The following is a 23,516-nucleotide window of genomic DNA, read 5'->3' on the forward strand; positions in this document are numbered from 1 at the left end:
CTTTGAACTGAGAAATTTTAAAACAACTGTTCTCTAAATTTTTAATTACTTTAAAGATTTTTTTAATTTTCGATTATAATTATTTTTTACTTCTATAAAATGATTGAAATTTTCTTAATTCTCTAGTACACAAAAAATCGTATTTTTTGTTTCAAAAACATAAAAATAATTTGATATCTAACTCTTTGGTTGTCTCACTGTAACTGAAGTACTGAGATTTTTATTCTTTTTTCCAAAGGGAAAATCGTATAATTTTTGTTTATTCAAAACAAATCCATTTTTACCCGTAAATACAATCTTTCTATCTAATATGTATTTTTTAATTTATTTTCGAGATTTAAATATTTGTCATCTGATTCTGAATAAATAAACCTATTTTTTTAATTTTTCCTTTCCGTAATCTACCATTTAGATAATTTATTAAATAATAAATAGTAAACTTAAATAAAAATTTATTATTCAATTCGAATGATAGATTTTGTATTTTATTTCTATTTATTTTTATTAGATTTTGTTGTAGTTTAGAAAAGGGGATTGAATAATAGAAAAAAAGTGACGTAAAATATTTGTCATTTAGCTATTTCCCTCTTAATTAAAAAGTAAATAATTTATTTGAAAAAATCGAACAAAAAATTATGTGAGCTGATTAAAATCTTCAGATCATCGTCAGTTTTAATCTTTTTTTCTATCAAGAGAACAATTAAAAAAAAAGTATCAGATTGTTATCAAAGCGGAAGGGGCGCATTATTTACATTTCTCCGATCACCAACGTAATTTTTGTTTGATTTACTCGAAAATTGAAAACTCATTAATTGAAAACGAAAAATAGAAAATTTCATTTGTTAATAATTATAAATTATTAATCATTTATTATTATTAATATTTATTTATATTACAACTTTTAATAATTGGTTCACAATCTTTGTACAATTTTTCATTAATATTTTTATAAATAATGGTATTTGTTTCATTGGTTCAGATTCAGTATCTTCACTATTTATTATTATTTCAACCCAAACAGTTTTCATCACAAATGATTAAATTAATTAAAGTAAATCATTTTTTAAAATTCAATCAAAAGCACCTTGTAAATTTAATTTTAATTAAAAATGACTGGCACAGTAATCTTTCAGATAAATAATAATTTTACTAAAAATCCTTATTACTTGCTGAAGATAATTATTTCTCTTAATTAAGTTATTAATAATTACTTAATTTATATTTAATAATAATAAATGTAAAAAACATTCAAAATAATAGAAAATGTTTTAAAAAATCAGTCTAAAAACGTTTTTGCATAAAATGATAGTAAATTGTATATAAAAACAGAATAAAAATTTTAATACTAAAATTTTATAATGTACTATTTCAATAGAATGAGCAACAAGTAGTAAGTAACAAGAGTTAGAAATTAAAATTAAAAATTGTAAAAAATAAAACGTTAAAAAGTAAACGTTAAAAACCAAAATAAAATAGTTAAGTAACTTGAAATGGTAAAAAAAATATTTGTAAGCACCGTATAAATAAAATTAAAAATTAGTAAAACTTTTAGTAACTGGCAATTAATATTCACCCCACGTATTTGTGGTAAATGTGAAAAAAAATTAACAAATTAAATAATGTAAATATAAATTACTTTGTCTGACTAGTATCTTTGTTTGAAAATAAAATTAATTTTCTGTTATTATTAAGTTTGTTGAGTCGCGTGTTGTACTCGACGTGGTAAACCAACATAAATGACTTGTCGCCGTTCTTCCGGATGAATTAGTTCATCAGTATTTTTCCAGCGCCACTTTTTCTCATTCTCTTTCACTCTTCGACGATCAATGTAACTTATTACACAACTTGACGGAATCCAAATCAAAGCAGTGCTTATGATAACCGCCCCAACAATATTGTCCTTCAAAAATCTTATAACTTTATTGATATTAATGTCTTCAATAATATCCCAAAATCTCTCTACAACGTCTTGAATTGTCTTTTCACAAACACCCTTAAAAGATGAAAATTATTAAAATTTCTAACCAGATAAGAAAATTCTAATCAAAAAGTTCTAAAAATATTTTTAAAAATGTAATAAAAAATTCTCGAAATTATTTTACCTTATTACAAAAGCCTTGAATGCAAGGAGTGCCGTCGGGTAAAATATCTTGTGGATCGATCGGAAAACATGTTTCATTCAAACTCATTCTGCAGCATCTCTTGCAAGCTTCTGAAACTGTAAACAGAAACGAATATCAATTTATTTACGAACATAACGAATTTATTAATTACAAAAATATATTGCGAATTTGCGATAAAGAAGTAGAAATTATGGAAAAATACCTGGGTCAAAATTTCTCAAACGGATCACCTAAAACTAAAAAATTTTCTTTTTGAACCAAAATAGTTTTTTTTGACACTTTATAAGGTTAAGAAAAATTCCTAAAAATATTAAGCCAAAAAAAAAATTGTTTGTATAAGTTATTAACAATTGAATTTTTTAGTACTGCTAAATTAACTATTTGAATATATTTTTTTTTAAATTTTTTTATTTTTTATAATTTTTTATATAATTTGTTTATAAAATGTTAATAAACAAATTTGTTCTTCACGTCCTAACAGAAAAATTAAAATTCTATTATATTCCTTAAATGTCTCCGACTGTAAAACCGTTTCGAAAAAAATGAGCCTTAATTAGAAAAAAAGTTATTAATTAAAAACTGCAGCTGTGTAGAGCTTTATATGACGTTAAACTCGCCCCGCGCACATTGGCATTCTTTACAACTTACTGTTCAAACCTGTCTGGAACTAACAAATTTTATCGGATTTTGATGGGCTTGGTCTTAAATTAAAGGGTATATGAAATTTCTAAGAGATCCCTCTAAACCAATTTTTGAATTTTAAATTGTTTATATTTTTTTTGTTACTCAAAGTTAACAATTTACAACATTTTAAAAAAAATCATGTTTATTTTTTTATTTTTTCATTGCAAATGATTTAAATCAATTTAAATTAGTCTAGCATGACCAGCAGTCAAATAATAATGCATAATACAATTTTTTTAATTTGTTGCAAACAATGTTAATTAACAAATAGATAACTTTGGTTCTTTTTTATAAAAATTTTTTTTTTTTCAGACAAATTTATGTTTATTTAAGTAATCTATGTCGATTTTGGTAAAAAATTATTTTTAATTTAAAAATTACCATTGTTATTAAGAATCATAATTATGAACAATAATTACATATCTAGTTATCAATAATCAAGTAGAGCTTTACATGACTTTAAACTCGTTAAAATAAGAAAAATAGTTTTTCTTTTTGCAGAAATAAGCCATTTATTTGTTTAAAAAGTAAATAATTTGTTTATAACAAATGTAATTGTTTGTGCTAATAAATTTTTAAAGTTTTTGAAAGAATGTACATATTATACAAACATTTTATGTATGTTTAAAAAATGCCTAAAATGTTTACAAATGTCAAAGAAACTTTATTATTGTTCATAATAATTGTCAATAACAATGGTAATTTTTCAATTCAAAATAATTTTTTACCAAAATCGACATAGATTACTTAAATAAACATAAATTTGTCTGCAAAAGAAATTTTTTTTTATAAAAAAGAACCACAGTTATCTATTTGTTAATTAACATTGTTTGCAACAATTTAAATAAATTGTATTATACATTATTATTTGTCTGGTGGTCATGCTGGACTAATTTCAATTGATTCCAATCATCAGCAATGAAAAAATTAAAAAATAAACATGATTTTTTCGAAAAATATTGTAAATTGTTAACTTTGAATAACAAAAAAATATAAACAATTTAAAAATCAAAAAATTTGTTTAGAAGAATCTATTAAATATTTTATCCTTTTTAATTTAAGACCAATCCCATGAAAATCAGATAAAATTTGTAAGTTCCAGACAAGTTTGAACAGTAAGTTGTAAAAAATGTCAATGTGCGCGGGGCGAGTTTAACGTCATATAAAGCTCTACACAGCTGCAGTTTTTAATTAATAACTTTTTTTCTAATTGAGGCTCATTTTTTTCAAAACGGTTTTACACTCGCAGACATTTAAGGAATAGAATACAATTTTAATTTTTTTTGTTAGGACGTGAAGAACATATTTGTTTATTAACATTTTATAAACAAATTATATAAAAAATAAAAAAATTTAAAAACAAAAAATATATTCAAATAGTGCAATTCAAGACGAAAAAACCCCATATTTTATTTTAAAATCCGTCAACTGGAACTCGAGAAAAAAATTTGTTAATTTAGCAGTACTAAAAAATTCAATTGTTAATAACTTTTACAAAAAATTTTTTTTTGGCTTAATATTTTTAGGGATTCTTCTTAACCTTATAAAGTGTCAAAAAAAAACTATTTTGGTTCAAAAAGAAAAATTTTTAGTTTTAGTTGATCCGTTTGAGAAGTTCTGACCCACCTACTAAAATTTAATAAAAACAATGTGATTGATAAATCAAAATTAGGAAGATTTTTTTCCATTATGTTATAAAAGTCTTAAAATCCTCAATTAAATTTTCAATTAAAAAATAGAAATTCAACAAAGTTTTTAACTCTTTTTAAAAACATAGATATACCTGAGATTTTGTTAAAAATTGTGATAAATAAATAGAAATTATGCAAATTTTTTTTTATTTTATTACTAAACAAAACCGGAAAATTTGTTAAAAAATTGTGATGGAGAAATATAAATGGTCCAAATATAATACGTCTTTTTTCTTCTTTTTCAAAGAAAAGAAAAATAAATTATGAAATAATAGACATTATATGCAAACTTTTTTCATTAATAATTTCTAAAAAAAATTATAATTTCATTAAAAATTGTGATTGAAAAACAGAAATTACAAAAACTCTTTTTCCAAGAAAAACTAAAGATTTGATAAAAAAACATGATTGGTAAATCAAAATAAATAAAATTTTTCTTCGCTTTATTTTATAAAAATCTTTTAAACTTCTCAGTTTTATTTTCAATTAAAAATTAAATGAATAAATTTATTTTAATATTTCAAAATTAATTAAATTTTAAAAGAGTTGCGTTTACAATTTCCACAAATAAATGATAGAATTCTGCCGTTTGAAATAAAAACTTAGTTAACTGACATTTATATCGAAACGAGAAAATAAGGAAAAACTGTTTGCTTTCAGAACCCTAATAAAAATTAAAAAATTGTTCAATTCAACTTCACATACTGGGTATAATGATGGTGCTCTATTTAATTATGAAATAAAAAATTAATTATTTAAACAAATTATATGAAAAAATGCACTTGCGTGTTTTTCCGAATGCAAATATGAAGTAAAAAGTTAGGTAAAGTCCTTTGCAAAGTTGCTCAACAAAAATGTACGCGAGCTCGGTCCTCCGATTTGATGGAAAAACTTACCTAACTGACAATGACGTCATGTGGTAAGGGGACGGCTGCTTGCTGCTTGCGACCCGAGGATAAACCGAGTTTAGCCGAATGCAGTTAAGTAGTCGTTCGGCTCTGTCTCGACTGACTTTTTGACGGAATAACTTAGGTAATTGCAAGCGTTGCAGATGCAAAGTTTTTATTTCAAATCCAACGCTCAGACTCGACTACTTATTTGATACAAAAAACACACAAATGCCTTTAACTAAGTTTTTCCTTCAAATCATACATTCGAGCTCGTAGCCTCGTTTGTTTTTTGGACTACGCAAAGTCCTTTCCTTAACTTTTTATCAAATATTCCTTCATTTTCTGCAATTTCTTAGATTTTTAATATTAATTTTTTACAAACAATAATTTGCAAAAAAAATTTAAACTATAACTATTAGACGCAGTTTTTTCTTACGAGTTCATTGATACCAAAAACTCATTTTTCACCAAAATGTCAGTTAACTAAGTTTTTATATCACACGGCAGAATTAAAGTTAAAACCACTAAAAAAGCCTGGGTTTATATAATGTGCAGCATTTTATTGGAAGGCGTCTGTTTTTTTAGGGTTCCATGGCCGGACAACTAACGTCCTCAATTTTTGATTTGGAGAAAAACCAAAATATTGTCATTTTCTATACATCAACAGCTATCGACACACGTAGGATTTTTTCGATATTTTGACTTTTTGCAAAATGGTGCGTGATTGAACAAAAAAGTGCCAATTTTCAAACAAAAAAAAATTCACAAAATTGTTGATAAAAATAAAAGTAAGTAATATAAAAAAATCCTATATGTGTGTCGATAGCTGTTGCTGTATAGAAAATGACAACATTTTCATTTTCTTCCAGATCAAAAATTAAGGACGTCAGTTGTCTGGCCATGGAATCCTGAAACGAGACGCTTTCCAATGAAATGCTGCACAGACACCATTTTTTAATAAAATTTAAAACATATATTTATTTTGCATATCCATAATCATGAAATACTCATGAAATGGTCAATCAAAAATCTGTAAAGTATGTTTTATTACGTACTTTACAGATTTTTGATTGATCATTTCATTCAGAAAATCATAAATTTTCAAAAATATGGTAAAAAAGTTCTCCTATCTACAAAAACAAACTTTTTGATAAAATATAATTGTTTTCCTCATATCAGTCGATAAATCTATCATAAAAACTATCTTAAATGTCAGGCGCAAATTTCATGTTGACTTGTGTTATCTTTATACATAATAAAAGTCTACTCCAAAATTCAATTATCTTCAGAAATTTCAATAAAATTCCAATTATTTTAAAAAATATTTCTCAATTCAATGTTTTTGAACATCTACTATTTTAATAAAATTTTCCTAAAGAATTCAATTATTTAAAAAAAATTTTGATAAAATTCGAAGCAAACAATAATTAAGTTATTTTCATAAATAAGAAAAATTTCACAGGAATTCAATTATTTACAAATTTTTTTATAACTTTCTTCGCAATAATTCAATTATTTTAATAAATAATACATTTTTTTACAGGGATTCAATTATTTTCATTTTCATAAATAATGAAATTCTTTTTATGAATTCAATTATTTTCATAATTAATAAAACTCTTCGCAGAATTTCAATTATTTTTAATCAAATTTTAATCCAATTTTTCTAAAAATGTAATTATATTTAAAAATGTTATTAAAATTCGTCAAAGGAATTCAATTATTTAAAAATTTGTTGATCAAATTCTTTACAAGAATTCAATTTTATGAAACATTTAATCACTTATTAAATTATTTATTTTTATAATTAAAAAAATTGTGTTTTCGTAGAATTTTCTAATAAAAATTGATTTAAAAATGAATTTCAGATGAAATTTTAGATAATAATTGAAAATTAAAAGCATTACAGCATAAATTTTTAGAAGTAATTGAGTTTTGAAACGGTTTCAAATTAAAATCTTTTAAATTCTTAATTTTTCACACGTTTAATTAACAGTTCTTAGAAATTAAATTATTTTAAAGTTTAATTGATTTTTTTAAATTAGGATTTGAAGTTTTTATATTCTAATTTTAATTGAAGAATTTCCGAACAATCGAAATTTCGTAAAATTTAATTAAAAACAAATGGATTTGAAAATTTTCAAAAAACTTTTTCAAAAATTGTCAAAAATTGATTTTCAATATCTACTATTTGAATAAAATTTTTCTAAAGAACTTAATTATTTAATAAAACGTTTAATCAAATTCTACTCAAACATTTAATTATTTTCATAAATAATAAATATTTCACTGATTATCAATTTTTTTTATAAATTTCTTCGCAATAATTTAATTATTTTCATAAATAATAAAACTCAGCAGAATTTTAATTATTTTTAATACAATTTTAATCAAATGCCTCTAAAAAAGTAATTATTCTTAAAAATTTTATTAAAATTCGTCAAAAGAACCCAATCATTTAGATGTAGAATTAATTTTTTTAAAGTTTAATTGAATTTTGTTTTGAAATTATTACAAGTTTTTATTTTCTAACATATTATATTTAATTGAAGAATTTCCGAATAATCGAAATTTCATAAAATTAAATTGTAAACAAATGGATTGGAAAATTCTCAAAGAACATTGTCAAAAATTATGAAAAATAATAGATTTAAAGAAGAATTTCATATAAAAATTCTAGAAAATAATAATTGAATTTAAATGATGAAAATAATTTTGAAGAAGTTAGAGTAAGAATATTCTTATAATATAAAATAATGATTTTATTACTTGGTCATCTTTAATTACTATTAAACATGAAGTAATCGATGTTTCATGCTTTATAATAATAGAAGTTGTTGAATTTCAAAAAGGTTTGAATTTGAAATTTTTGAAAATCTTAATTCCTATGGAAAAATAATTTTCGAATAATTTGACAGTTAAAGAAATTCGTAAATAAATGTAAATAAATGATAATTTTTTTGAGTATCTAATAATTTTGAGAGTCAGGGAAAAAGTAAAAATGTTGTCTGGAAATCTGATCTTGAATGATGATGCGACGTAATTGTAATTGATTATGAAAAAATGTCTTACTTGTATCGCACATGCAACTCTGTAGACCCTGCGTTTCGCAATAGGGAACGCATTTTCCCAATCTACATTGTCCTCTTTCGAGACAACCGGTACCATCTTTCATCGGTGGCGATCGGGGGCATTCACTTGTCGCTCCAGTGCAACGCGACTCCTGTTCACATGTGGCGTATTGAGCTTCTCGACATTTCGTTCCTTGTTGCATGTAAATGCAATTTTGACAACATGGCGAATTTTTGTCACTGCAAACTGCGCCTTGATGACGGCGTAATTTACAATTTTTATCGCAACACGCGTCATTGTCTTCTGTTCCCAAGAGACCAGCATCACATTCCTCATCGCCTTCGACGCGTAAATTTCCGCAGAACGATTCCTCGGGTTCCGAAAAACATCTTCCACTTTTCGCTTGTAGAACTTTTCGAATCGATCGCAAACTGCACGGCGAGAAACGCTGAAAATAATTTTTTTTAATCATTCAATATTAATATTTTATAAATATTACAAAATCTTCGTAGTAATTCAATTATTTTTTAATGAGTTTTAACGATTTTATCTGTTTTTAATTACATAATTTATACCTTGTTGTTCACGTCGTAACCACTGACGCTGTAGGTATACATTAAGTACGAGCCGCCCTGACTAGCGCTTGGACTGCATTCCTATTTAAAAAGAAAGCAATCTTTAATTTGAGCAATAATAGGAGAAAGATTTTTAATTACAATTATAAATACCGTAATGTCAGGATCGTGTTCTGAACCCCAATTGTGCCCGAATTCATGGGCAGTCACTAGGTCCGCTTCTCGAGTTATTACTCGTTGTCCATAATGATTTCTACTCGAGCTCAAACCGGAATTAAGATACAGAGTGTAGCCATTTTTAAAGTACTCTACAAAACATAAATGTGCAATTAATTCTAATTTTCAAGTATTTTTTATTATCAACTCACCAGGAGTGCAAATTCCACCGACAGAATTTCTGCGTGGTGAACCAACATATGCTAATCCCAAGATTCCACCTTCGAATTTTAGATCAGTAAACAAATGAGCCAAGCAAAAATCCTTGTGACTGTATTCTCTGCTAAATACCTTGAAAACAGAATATTTTGTTATCACTGTAAAATTTAGAACCGATTTTGGGTATTAAATCGTCATTTGGTTCCATTTTAATTTAGAACTTTCTATTTACATAAATAATAGAAGTGTAAAATTAATAAAATTTACTTCAAGAAGTGTGCGAACATCCCATTTTTCTTTCACCATATTGTAATGCGTTTCACCCCCTCGAACACGAGTAGGCTCACTGTGAACGACTATTTTTTTAATAACAAATCCCATTCCTTTGAATCCGTCTTGCTCTTGACGATCCTGCCAGAGAGTGTCATTGTATATTTTGTGCACTCGATCGATTAAACTTATCTGCAAGTAAAACGAAATTTTCTTCTCTTAATTTATCAACGGAAAAAATTTGAAATAAAAAATTACACGAGACGAACCAAATAATTAATTGTTGTTTTGGTACTGCTTGCTCCCATTTCCTGATAGAATCTGTAATCGGCTACGAGTAAAAGAGGGCAACGTGTTTTTGTTGGTGTATATTCGTAGGTTTCAGTTTGCCTCTTTTTTCTTCTTCGATTGTCATTTTCTTCCTCAATTGTCACGTCAATTTCCAATTCTTCTTCGGGAATATCTACAAATAATTTCAATCTTATAACTTCATAATTCATTATAATACCTAATATTCAATATAAATGTAATTGAAATTTATTCAAATTTTTGAAAATAATTTAATTTCGGCCAAGAATTTTGCTACTCATTTATAAAGATAATTTTCAGTATAATATCATTCAATATAATTATAATTATATTTTATATTACGAATAACAAAATTTTTGTGTAATTTCTGTTTTTTAATCACAATTTTTAACGAAATTATAATTTTTTTTTACAAATTAATCACAAAAAGTTGCATAATTTAATTATTATTTTCTAGAATTTTTAACTGATATCCTTCTTTAAACCAAATATTTTTAATATTTTTGAAAAAGTTCTTTGAAAATTTTCAAATCCATTTGTTTACAATTCAATTTTACGAAATTTCAATTATTCGGAAATTTTTCAATTAAACATATATTAGAAAATAAAAACTACAAATCATTTCAAAAAGAAAATCAATTAAACTTTTCCAAAAAAATTAATTTCCAAGAATTAAATTATTGCGAAGAAATTTTGAAAAACTTTGTAAATAATTGAATTCCTGTGAAATTATTATTATTGTAAATAAATGTTTGCGTAGAATCTTATCAAAATCTTTTTTAAATAATTGAATTCTTTTGGAAAATTTTATTAAAAATAGTAGATAGGGTAAACCAGACAATGGTCGGCCACCGGCTCAAAAACCTTTAAAAATATTTTTTTCGATTACAAATGTATAGGGTCATTAACAATAATAGTATAAGCGTTTAGCAAAAAAAATTGTTTTTATCTCATATGGATTTGTAGTTATTCAAAATTTAGAGGTGGCCGACTACTGTTTAGTTTACCCTATTGAAAATCATTGAATTGAGGAAAACTTTTGAGAATATTTGAAATTTGGATAAGAATTTTATTAAAATTTTAGAAAAAAATTAAATTTCGGAGAAGAATTTTATTATTTTTGAAAATAATTGAATTTTTGCAATCATTTGTAACTTCTCCAAAATTCAATATTTTTTAAGTGTTTTTAACTAAAATTCTTTACAAATCCGTTATTTTTATTAATCAATCAAATATATATTAAAAAATTTTGAAGTTCATCTATTTATGAAAATCATAAAGGCAACTCTTTTAAAATCCAATTAATTTTGAAATAATTAAGTAAAATTATTTATTAAATAATTTATAAGTAATAATTTTTATGATAGTTGTACCAAGTTTTGAAATTATAAACAAATATAGTACAAATTATAAACATTTTAAAAATAGAAAATCGGCTTTTTTCTTCATTTTCGATGAAAACTTTGAATATTGTTCAAAAATTGTGATTAAGAAAGAGAAATTATGCCATTTTTTTTACTTTTAAAAAAAAAAACATAATCTTGTATAAAACTAAAAATAATAATAATAATGATTGCCAAATCAAGATCATATAAACTTTTTTAATTTTTACTATAAAAAAATAAAAGTTTTGTTATAAAATTTTCTCTTACAAATGAAAATTATATATTTTCTGTTCTTTATTTATAAAAAAAATGTTAAAATATTTAACAGAATGTTAAATATTATTTATAAAGTTGAAAAAAATTTGCATAATGTCCTATTTGTTAATGACAATTCTTAAGAAAATTCAGATTTTGTAGAAATAGATAAAAAAAATGTACATGATTTCTATTTAATAATCGCAATTTTTTGATGCCATATGTTTATATGGTGACTATTTGTACTGATTTTAGTCATGAAGATTAATAGTACCTGATTTTTCTTTAACGTAACCACATGTTTTCGGAGCACTATGCGTGTGTCCTTCTCCATTTTCAAAATGTTCCCAACTTAATTTTACATCCGACGCCTTGTAAACTATCATCGATTTGTTATCCAAGTGGGGAAGATGCCTCCAGGATGGCTAAAATTAAAAAGTTCATTTTTTTACGAAAAAAGTGAAAAGTATGCTAAAATAAATAATTAAATTACTAAATATTATTAAATATTATTTTTATTTTACTTCAATATGAAAAGTCTCATCAGGAACAGTAACAGTTCCCGTGAGAACTCCATCGTCGATATGAATCTGTGCGTGAGAATCAATTTCTCCAAATACTCGACCATGGTAAAAATTGTCATGATCTGAAAATAATTTTACAAAATGTATTTATTCTTATTATTTTAAGTACTATTTGTACTAAAGGGCATTTATTTACTAAATACTAAATAAATAAAATATGAAAAAAATATTACTATACCTAAGTGAACACTTGTTTCTTTCCCATCGCCATCGACTTCATACACCTTGAAATTAGAGTGTATAACTTCACGTCTCGGAGTTAAAATTAATCGAAAATGTCTAGAAAACAGTTACATTATATTTAGTATTATAATAAAAAATTCGTCTTTACGGCAAAATGAAAAAGTAAAGAAAAGTCTCAATAACAAAGAGCGTTAATTACCTTCCATGTGTATGAAATTCAATTTCGCTTATTTTATTATAAGGATGATTACTGTGTTGAGTGCCTCTTTTCACTATTCTATGATCTAGTTGAGAAATCTCGAGTGTTTCGTAATATTTTAAATTTCTATGAAGACTTGCTGTAAATAATTATTAATTTGTGTCACGTCATATACTTAATATAATCATTTCTTTTTACAGACAGTAAAAGTTGTTTGACAACCGTTTTTTCATTTACCTGTAAATTGGAAGAGTGGAAATAGTGGTATTAAGACTAAAAATACTGAACACGATCTCATTTTGAGAAAAATAAACTTGAAAAACTTTGACACTTAGAGTTATCAACTCATTGTCATCAGGTCACAAGTCACATCACAACAATTGCTGCGCTGCTTATGTGACGTTATCGTCGAATTTAACAATGTAAATAACGCCACTTTCATATTCTAACAACAGAAATACGAAAACTTTGCTGAGAACTCTACCCTAATGGTAAAACGCGGGAAGATTCAAAATCAAATATAAATAATTAATAATTAATCATATTTTGCAAAATTACAATTATAAATTATAAATTATAATTTATTATATTCTTTATTTTCACTATTTATATTATTTAAAATTCATTATTTAAACTAAACTCCAATTATAAATGAAATTATATCTCAAACATAATATAATATTATACAATTTCAAAGAACTCTTGAAGCCTCTTTCTATTAAACAACTCTAAAATTTGGAAGTAAACATAAACTCGAGATATACAAAGGATTCATTTTAAGTCGCCTGTCCAAAGATTCTAAAAATAGAACGCAACAGAAAATTCAGTTTCTATATTTTTCTTAGTAAATCTTTTGAGAGTAGACTAGGAAATGCGCACGTTGCACGTTAAAATTTTAATCAATTTTAAATATCCCGCCAGAAATCTGATTTTCCGAAAGCGAAAAATGAGGTGTGAACGGTCAAATGTTTCTGCATGCATGCATCATGCAGATGCATTAGATCGTGTGACTGTACCCTTATCCCCACTTTCTCTTAGAAGGGCCTTAGAGGGGGAGTTCAGCAAGGGTTTCAAGTGGCTTTTGAAGGCCAAAGCAGATCAATTCTTACTCTTCTTCTAATCAGACGTATTTCTTGTGAACGAAATTATAAGTTCAATATTGTTAAAATTAAAGGACTTAATCAAGACTGTTAATTTATAATTAAACAATTTACCTTCTTTTAAATAAAACAGAGTGAAATATATTTTATTATTTGAATTCAACCGCCTAATTTCCTACCTGCCAGGTGACTACTTCAGTAGTCAAAGCAAGAACAAGTTCGCCCTCTCTTAAAATTAAATTGTACCTAACCTGGGACGTGACACTTAGCTGCTTTGACGCAACTGAAATTTGGAGGTTATGTTGATCAACAAAAGATTTTCGGAGGGGGTAGGGGTTTTTGTTTCAACTTTATTTTTTTAATTTTATTCAACATTTTTAACAATGGATGTCGATCTTTTGAGACCAGGAACTGTTCCTATATCGCCCGATACAATATTATGGTTCGAATTTCTTTTAAATCCATCCTTATTGGAAAAACATATCTCGAAACCTTCACCAGGTAAGTTCAGTGGGTTAAGTGTCGCTTTATAATCTTATTTGCTTGGTTTTTATTGAAAATATTTCAGGTATTTGAATTACTTTTAACAATTTTTAATGCAATAAACATAAAAATAATTTCTAAAAGTTATTTCGCAGAATTTGCGATTAAGTGTGAAACCTAACCTTCAAATCTTTCCAAAGTTTAAAAATTGCTGAAAATTATTTAACTTGAAATGAAATTTGAAATTTTTCTTACATTAGAAATCTTTTTTCGATTTTAATAATAAATGTGAATATTTTTGCAGATCCTTCGCCAACTGATCTAATTATCAAATTTATGACAATAAACAATGAACACAAAGATCCGGAAATAAAAATAATTGACGGAGAATCAATTGACACGATATCAAATATAACACCAAATTGGACACACAAAAATCTTGCACTAAAAATTTTATCACTCAAAGTGGCCGCTTATTTACAATGGGATTTAGATATAATCGAGAAAAAATTGCCATTGCCCCTACAAGTAAATTTACTGCAGGATTTATTTTTTATCACATCGGACGCAATTGTGGAAATTCCAGGAATTCCAGACTATCAATTGACAACAATTTCAGATCAACTTTTGTTCACAATTGTCCTCTATCACAGATGGCATTTGAGGGCGATTATTTTCCGCGCATTAAATAATAGACAATCGAAGCAACAATTTCTTCACAAGTAAGAAAAAATTACTTTATTATTAAATTTAAATAACAAATAATTTTTTAATTTCGATTTGAAATTTAGTTTAGGAATTCAAGATTCAGCGTTCATTTCACCTGGTTTGACTGACGATATTGTGAGGAAATTGGAGGGAAATGTTTCGACTTCGTTGAATGCATTAAATGCTGTTCTTCATTTGGACGATATGAAGCCAAAGGTTTTATCTGTAAATACTTTTCAAATGTTGACAGAAGACAGTACGGAAATAAAACAAAATTGGAACAATATGATCAGTATAACCGCAGAAGAATTTAAATGTCAGGTATGTGGAAAATTCTTAACAATATATAGTAAAGAATAACATTGGGTGATTTAAATTTTTTTCAGATACATTATGATCTGGCAATATTTTACCTACTTCGGGAAGAATATCAAAATGCTAATCATCATATTTCTCAAGCAAATAATCTCTTTCAAATATTGGACAATTCGGGGAATTTGGTTTACTGCAAAGTGAAAAAGGAATGGCTAGAAGGATGTTGCCTTGCTTGTCATGTTTCTGTTGAAAGTATTAAGCCAAGTCTCACTCAACAGTTACTTTCTTCTGTGAAAGATCAATTCATGGTAAATAATAATAATATTAATAATATTAGGGAATTTCAGATTTTAAGTGAGGGAATTTAATCAAAAATGCTAGAAAAACATTCAATTTCAGGGTTGACACAGATCAGGAATTCAGGAAAAAATTTAATTTTTAGAATTCATAAGAAAATTTTTAATTTTGGTGTATTTTTTGTTTGCCGCATAAATTAGAAAATTACCACGAATTCTAATTCAAAAGCTTCAATTTATTCTATTTCTGACAATAATTTCTTTTTAAATAACTTCATTCTTGAAGAACTATCAACTATGAATTTTTGAATAATAAATTTCAGATTCAAACTTAAAAAGTATTCAATTATTAACTAATTTACTAATTAGTTATTCTTGTTTATTAATTTAAAAAAAATCTAATAAAATTCTTCGCAAGAATTCAATTATCTTCATAAATAATAACATTGTTCGTAAGAATTCAATCATTTTTATAAATAGTAAAATTTCTTGCAAGAATTTAATTATTTTTAATACAATTTTAATAACATTTGTGACGCGACATGAAGAAAGGTCCCTAAGAAGCAAACGAATTATAGGTTGGGTTCGAGTTAGATTTATCTTGATTAAAAGTTCATTTTTAATTATTTGAATTTTAAACCAATATTAATTGAATATTTTGAATATAATGAAAACTTGAAAACCAACAATTTTTAATTAATAATTGATTCTCTTTCTGTATTTTTACTCGAAAAATTTAAAACATAACCTCAAATTTTTTCCTTCTTAGGTACCTTTCTTGGGAACGCGTCACATTTCATGAAAGAATTCAATTTTAAAAAAAAATTTAATAATATTTTTTGAAAAAATTCAATTATTTTCTAAAATTTTAATAAATTTTTCGAAAAAAGTCAATTATATTTATCAATAGTAAAATTTTTAGCAAAAATTCAATTATATTCAAAACAATTTCACGAAAGAATTAAATTTCTTTCTTAATTCATTATAAACTGAGGCCTTGGATCGAATAACTCGCCCGACGCTAGGAGGAATGCGCTAATGCCAGTCAGTGAGCAGTGAGCACCTCTGGGCCACTCACTGCTCACTGACTGGCATTAGCGCGTGCCTCCGAGCGTCGGGCGAGTTATTCGATCCAAGGCCTCAACTGTATACCAATTGCTTAATTTTTTATTAAAAATTTCAAAAAGTACGAAATTGGAATTTTTTGTGAAAAATATAAATAGCGATTAATTTTATAAATTTTGATAAAATGTATACTTTATATAAATCAATCGATTCGTTTTCATGTCAATTTAAATTTCGATTTAGGATATTCGGAAATCCTTGTGTCAGATTTCAGGTATTAATGACTGCAATGAACCTACAAAATTGCAGGACAGTCCATTAAAACGTGTCTGAGATAATTTGTACACAATATTTTGTGACATACACACACATACATCTGAACATATGATCAGAATTTAATGTACATATATATATGTATTCTAGATAATAATGAGTCCATATAACCTTCTTTTGCAAAAATTACAATTGAATGAAAATATTTTCTAAAATTTTAATAAATTTTTTGGAAGAAATTCAATTATATTAATCAATAGTAAAATTCTTTGCAAAAATCCAATTATTTGTAATACAATTTTAACAACATTTCAGGAAAGAATTCAATTCTTAAAAATTTTTTAATAATATTTTTCGAAAAAATTCAATTATTACAACGATTATTAACCCTTGGGCGAGTAAGCTGAAAAAATTACGTTAGCGGGCAAGCGAGGTTCATTGGAACCTGTTAAATTTAGATGCTTCTGTGAATTAAGAAAACGTAGAACTTTATATATTTGGTTTGCTTTTTATTATATTTTGAATTTTAATGCATTAAAGTATAAAAATATCATTGATATTTTAAATTTAACCAACAGAGAGCAGGGTCCAATGGACCCCTTGCCTGCCCAAGGGTTAATATAGATAATAATTTTAGGGGGTGATAAGAGTTATATGCTTCCACAGTTTAATTAATACCAACCTCATCAGGCTAAATTTATTTAAACAATAAAAAAACACTTCAATATTTATAAAGGTCTGAAAACAATATTTTGTACTAATATAAACTAATAAATATGATTAAAAATATCTTACCAAATTCGTTAAAACATACAAATCGCGTTCTAACTTGTCAATATAATTAAAAAGGTTTTTTTTTAAAAATGAATACAAGACATTCCACATAAGTCAAAATTAATATTCTATTAATATCATAAATAATTTTATTAAAATATTTCAAAATTAATTGAATTTTAAAAGAGTTGCGTTTACAATTTTCATAAATAGATGAACTTCAAAAGGTTACAATTTGAAATTTATTTATAAAATTTTAATTTGTAATGAATTTAATTAGAAATTTTAAAGAACTTAGATTTTTGAAATAATTTTAATAATTCAAATTCTTATAGAAGAATTTTAGTTAAAAACACTAAAAAATTGAATTTTGGAGAAAAGTTACAAATGATTGCAGAAATTCAACTATTTTCAAAAGTAATAAAATTCTTTGCCGAAATTCAATTACGTTCAAAAATTAAAAAAAAAATTCTCTTTAAAATTTTAATTATCTTTATAAATAATAAAATTCTTTTCCGAAATTCAGTTATTTTCAAAAATTCTCCTCAATTCAGTGATTTTCAATATCTCCTATTTTAATAAAAATTTCCTAAAGAATTCATTTATTTAAAACAAATTTTGATAAAATTCTAAGCAAACATAATAACATAAAAAATTCAAAGGAATTCATTTATTTACAAAATTTTTATAAATTTCTTCACAATAATTTTTACAATTTTGGTGCTCATTTCATGAACACTTTGCTTCCTCATAGACATAATAATAATAGAAATATATGAATGACTTTTTATAAATATGGTAAATGTGATTAAATATTAGGTCAATTAATACATCTTTAAATACTCTACAAGACAGTTATAATAGTTTAATAGTTAAACAAAAATTTCCAAACAAAGAAGTTGAGAAAATGTGATTTTCCACAATTTTTGGTTTTTAAAATGCCACTAATTTCGAAATTTATGATCGAATTAGGTTAAAAAATAGGTTAATTGAAGCGTTTTTTAATGCTCTACAAGTTTGGTAACGATAATTTTAAAGTTACTTCTATATTTTTCAACAAAATTTTCAAAAAAGTCTTATTTTCCAAAATTTTTTATTTTTGAAAGTTTAATATCTCCGGTTAATATGGACAAAAAATGTTCAATAAGGGCTCAAAAGATGCGTCTAAAAAAACTCTACAAAATTAGAGGAAAACATTTATAGGTGTCCTAACATTCTAGAGATTATTTATGAAAATTTATGAAAATGTGATGTTTACACACACATACACACACACACACACATACGGAATTACATTTTTTAAAAATGTGATTTTTGAACTCCTGAGGTCAAATAACATAAAGATATGTCAAAAAATTGAACTCGAAAAATTTTGGTATTACAATACTTCCTCTATGAGGATGTAATAAATAACAAAATTTTTAAGAAACATTGAATTATTCAATAAATTATTTTTCGGTTTAAATAACTTAATTCTCGTAAAATTTTTTAATAAAAATTGATTAAAAAATGAATTTTATTTAAAAATGTAGATAATAATTGAATAGGGGAGACTGGGGCGAAAGGTTAAACTGTGAAAACAGTTAAAATTCATTATCTTTCGAACGGAAATAGTTAGAGCATTGCAATTTTAATTATAGAAGGGTGTTATCACTCTAAATAAATGTCCGGAGTTATGTGACATTCTGTTCATTTTTGTGGTGTCCATATTTAAAGTTTGTTTTCACCCTACTTTTCAAAATTTTTTCGTTTAAAGAAAATATCAACTTTTAAGTATATTTTTTGAATTTATTCTCATCGTGATTTTTTCAGGTCCTTATTTGGGTCCCCTGAAGAGATACCTAAAGGTATTTGCTAAATATCTTTAGTCAGATTTTTTATATTTGTTGTTAAAGCCAAAAATGCACCCTGGGGCGAAAAGTTAAATGTATTTTTACATGTTGTTAAAAATGTTTTTTACATTTTTCGTTTTTTTGGGTTTATTCTGTCAAAAAACAAGACCGTTCCCATGAAATAAACCAAAAAAAATTTCTTTTTTTAAATTTCAATTTATTAACTTTATAACTGTTCTAAAGCTTTTGTTAAATAAACACAGATCTTTTATTAACTAACCCAGTAATAAGGGGTGAATTAAAGTGGATTGGCACTTTTATGCTCTTAAATTCCAAACCAATTCCGTTTTTGTCCGCAATCTTAATGAATTCCTTTTCTATTATTAAATTGATAATTTCTATCCAATTCAATTCTCTGTAACCACGTGACCAGGATTTGAATCCCCTTTAAAGAATTCAATGTTAATTAAATGGCATTAACTCCACAAAAAATGATTCCCTTAAATGGCATTAAAGTAAATTCAGACTCTGGTCACGTGGTTACAGAGAATTGAATTAGATAGAAATTATCAATTTAACAATAGAAAAGGAATTCATTAAGATTGCGGACAAAAACGGAATTGGTTTGGAATTTAAGGGCATAAAAGTACCAATCCACTTTAATACTTGTTTACGTAAACTTTAACTTATCCACTACTTAACACCTATCAGAAAATAGTTTTAGTAGGCTAAAAATATAATTTAACATTTAGCCCCAGCCATTTAACTTTTCGCCCCAGCATGGGGCGAAAAGTTAAAAAAAAACAAAATTTTCAAAAAAGAACAAAACATGTATTTTATGCGAAAATATCAGAAACTTTTTTATTGAAAGTTGTAGAGGACAAGTTGCCTTACAATATTGATATATAAATATTTGCATCTAAGTGGATTATATTGTCTAAAAAAAATCATTTATGCAAAATTTAACCTTTCGCCCCAGTCTCCTCTACATATTAAGGGGGAGTGACACCTTTGCAGCACAATTTCTACCTGTTTTTCATAAATTTCTTTTACACAGAAGAAATAAAGTAAACAGGAATCGGTTTAAAGGGATTTATTTATTGTACTTTTAACTTGTAAAATTTGTTATTGATATAATATTACACTTCGTATAATCTCATGTAGAGGGAGAAACAGGTGACCTTCACTTGCAAATCGGCGTGCAAGTTTTCTGTTTAAGGTTTGAGCTAGAACCAGAATCGAAATATTTTCTTAATCTGGGATCTGGGATACATGTAGCAGTCGAGTACGTAGGATTTTTTTTTATTTCAATTTTTGTGGATATGACACCACATTTTGTGAAAGTGTAAAAATTTGTAGTATTAATAAGAGATAATTATAAATTTTAGTATGAATTTTTAGTTTATTTTTTTCTACATATGCGAGTCAAAAAAATGAAAGGGTGTCTTCTATGATTTTCAATTTTTAAAAAAATCTGAATATTCATACTGTTAAGAGTGTGTAAAATCATTCACTAAAAATTAAAATTGAAATATTTTCAAATCTTAGAATTTTGTAGAAAATTATGTTTCCTTCTAAAACATAATTTCTGAACTTGGGAGCGAGTCTACACTTTTATGACATTGCCTGCTAAGGTCCTAGGTAACCACATCTGGACTTATAAGCAAGTTAAGGAACCTTTTTAGGAAACATTGATCTTAACATTTTTTGAAATGTACATACTCTTTTCCTTTCCCCCCTTTTTTTTGCAACCTTTTTGGCGTCTCTTGAGAAAAGGACGCCTTCCATTGAATCAGTCTTTTTCCGCCTTTCTTATCGAAAAGTCGTTTTCTAAGATTTTGTACGGAAAATCGGTAGCGTCCCTTTCCGTAACAACTTTATCTTTCATTTCTAAGAGCAATTAAAGTGCAGCTACATTTTCTCAATATCTAATTTAAGAGTTACTATTAACGAGCTTTTTTCACTTTTGATATAAAACAATGCCTTTCACTCTGGATAGTTAAACCGCGTTCGTAAGACCAGAATCATTTTCACCCTTGCAGGCAACTCTGAGTGCAACCGCCGCTTGCAAGGCTCTCTTACGAACCTTCCAGAGTGGAGTTCTCAATTTTCACAATATTCTTTCTAAAACATTTGCTTACTTATTTGATCATTTTTCTATAATAATTATTCTCACTTGTCGCTAAACATTTTTCAACACAAAATTGTTCCTATCAACGAAAATCAGTGAATAATTAAATAAACTATTAATTTTCTTGTGAAATGTGTGAGTTTTAATTTCCTGATTTATTAAACGTACAATTGTTCTAAACATTTTTTGGTCCTTCGAGCCGGATAAAGAGTTCAGTGAATTTCTTCTTTGTGAAACAAGTGATTTAATTAACAAACGAAAAATGAGAGTGAAACATATCAAGAATCATATCGACGATCAGAAGTCACACATGGATTTTATCGCGAGTGCCGTTAATAATCTTACAAGCATCGGAGTGTCTAATGTGTCTTCACATCGAATTGAAACGCGTCGGAGTGTTCTTAAAGAAGAGTGGAGCAAGTTCAATATAAAAAACGATGCGATTAAACTCGCTATTCGTCAATTAAGTTCCCGGGATAAAGACTACATCTTACGTTTGCCATATTTTAAAGATAAATTATTTCTAACGACTCGGGAAGCATATCTCGAAGCTTTAGAAACAATGGACACCATGTTCGAACGGCTTAGAAAGGAATCTCGCTCTCCGTCTATTCAATCAAATTCACAAGCGTCGACATTTCCAAATAGTTTCAATCATGGTCCTCGGTTACCATACTTGAGTCTTCCCACTTTTGACGGATCTCCCAGCGATTGGTTACAGTTTAAGGATTTATTTGATTCTATGGTCTTATCAAACACTAATCTGACACCTGTTTGGAAACTTCACTATCTAAAACAAAGCCTTACTGGTACTGCTTCTCATCTATTAAAAAACACGACCTTGACGAGCGACAATTTTCAGAAAGCTTGGGATGCTTTAGTCTCATTTTATGAAAATAAACGTTTATTAGTTAACTCCGCATTGCAATCTCTCTTTGCTATTAAACGCATAACCAAGGAATCATCTGCTGAACTCGAAAATATGTATTCAACTGTGACTCAAATTTATCGCTCTCTCGAGACTCTCGGTCGACCAGTTGAATCTTGGGACGATATTCTTGTATTTACATCAGTTCGAAAATTAGATCCTGAATCTATCAAAGACTGGGAGCAACATCTTGGCTCCTCTCAAGAACCTCCATCATGGAGTCGATTTCTTGAATACTTATTAACTAGACTCTTGACTCTAAAAGCTGTTGAAAAATCTCAAAAATCGGGATCATCTCAGCAACAGCCGGTTAAAGCTCATGTTTCTACCGAAAGTTCAAACCCTTCAAACAAATGCACTATTTGTTCTTCTGATCACTATGCTGCAAAATGCCCTGAATACCAAAATAAATCTACGAAAGATAGAACAGAACTCATAAAGAAGCATAGACTTTGTTTTAATTGCCTCGGACAACATCGTGCTACGGATTGCCGATCTACAAGGCGATGTATGAAGTGTGGAAAAAAGCATCACACTTCCATTCACCGAGCTGATGACTCAGACAACACTGCCAATTTGGCAACTGAAAACAACAAACCTCCAGCTTCAGAATCAATTGCCCAAGTAAACCTTGCTGCTGCACATCAAACATCTTCACCATCTCGAACAATCCTCGCTACTATTCAAGTGATCGTCTCATCAGATCAAGGAGAAAAATTTAAAGTCAGAGCTCTGGTGGATCCAGGATCTCAGATCTCTTTTGTTTCAGAGAAACTCGTGCAAAATTTAAAACTTCCACGTCAAAATACTTCTGTTCCATTAATAGGAATCGGTGCTGTCAAAGCCGGTCGGACTCGTGGCATCGTCTCCATCAACTTAACTCCCTACTTCCAATCTAAGACAGAATTAAAAATGATGACATACATTCTTCCAAAATTAACTGCTCGATTTGCATCAACAAACATGAAAACGGATCAATGGACTCATCTTAACAATCTTCAACTAGCAGATCCTGA

At 26.7% G+C, this 23,516-nt stretch overlaps 2 protein-coding genes across 2 annotated transcripts in view; one reads left to right on the plus strand and one right to left on the minus strand.

Moving 5' to 3' along the window:
* Positions 1–1,496: 1,496 nt before the first annotated feature.
* Positions 1,497–13,021, minus strand: LOC122502437 (ADAM 17-like protease). The gene is made up of 13 exons (XM_043612489.1): positions 12,833–13,021; positions 12,596–12,734; positions 12,392–12,492; positions 12,154–12,275; positions 11,904–12,054; positions 9,950–10,143; positions 9,678–9,872; positions 9,404–9,542; positions 9,189–9,343; positions 9,036–9,116; positions 8,461–8,908; positions 2,103–2,218; positions 1,497–1,993 (listed from the first exon to the last, which is right to left on the minus strand). Exons 1-13 carry the CDS (start codon positions 12,891–12,893, stop codon positions 1,688–1,690), a joined length of 2,208 nt encoding a protein of 735 aa, XP_043468424.1. The 5' UTR covers positions 12,894–13,021; the 3' UTR covers positions 1,497–1,687.
* A 917-nt stretch (positions 13,022–13,938) lies between these two features.
* The window catches only part of LOC122502430 (integrator complex subunit 8), a 59,553-nt gene continuing 49,975 nt past the window's right edge, over positions 13,939–23,516 (plus strand). Inside the window, exons 1-4 of the mRNA XM_043612480.1 lie at positions 13,939–14,196; positions 14,483–14,900; positions 14,970–15,207; positions 15,273–15,509. Coding sequence (XP_043468415.1) covers positions 14,079–14,196; positions 14,483–14,900; positions 14,970–15,207; positions 15,273–15,509 — 1,011 coding nt within the window. The 5' untranslated portion in view covers positions 13,939–14,078. The remainder of the gene's footprint in view (positions 14,197–14,482; positions 14,901–14,969; positions 15,208–15,272; positions 15,510–23,516) is intronic.

This window comes from Leptopilina heterotoma, unplaced genomic scaffold (assembly GCF_015476425.1).
Source record: "Leptopilina heterotoma isolate Lh14 unplaced genomic scaffold, ASM1547642v1 Lhet_107, whole genome shotgun sequence".
Lineage (NCBI taxonomy): Eukaryota > Metazoa > Arthropoda > Insecta > Hymenoptera > Figitidae > Leptopilina > Leptopilina heterotoma.

Bases quoted from the DNA above. Each gene is read 5' to 3' on its own strand.
- LOC122502437 (XM_043612489.1), bottom strand. From the start codon at position 12,893: ATGAGATCGTGTTCAGTATTTTTAGTCTTAATACCACTATTTCCACTC. The intron at 12,055-12,153 runs GTAAAATAAAAA...TTTTAATTTTAG, and splicing joins ATGAGACTTTTCATATTGAA to CCATCCTGGAGGCATCTTCC. The intron at 9,543-9,677 runs GTAAATTTTATT...TCTGTTTTCAAG, and splicing joins ATGTTCGCACACTTCTTGAA to GTATTTAGCAGAGAATACAG.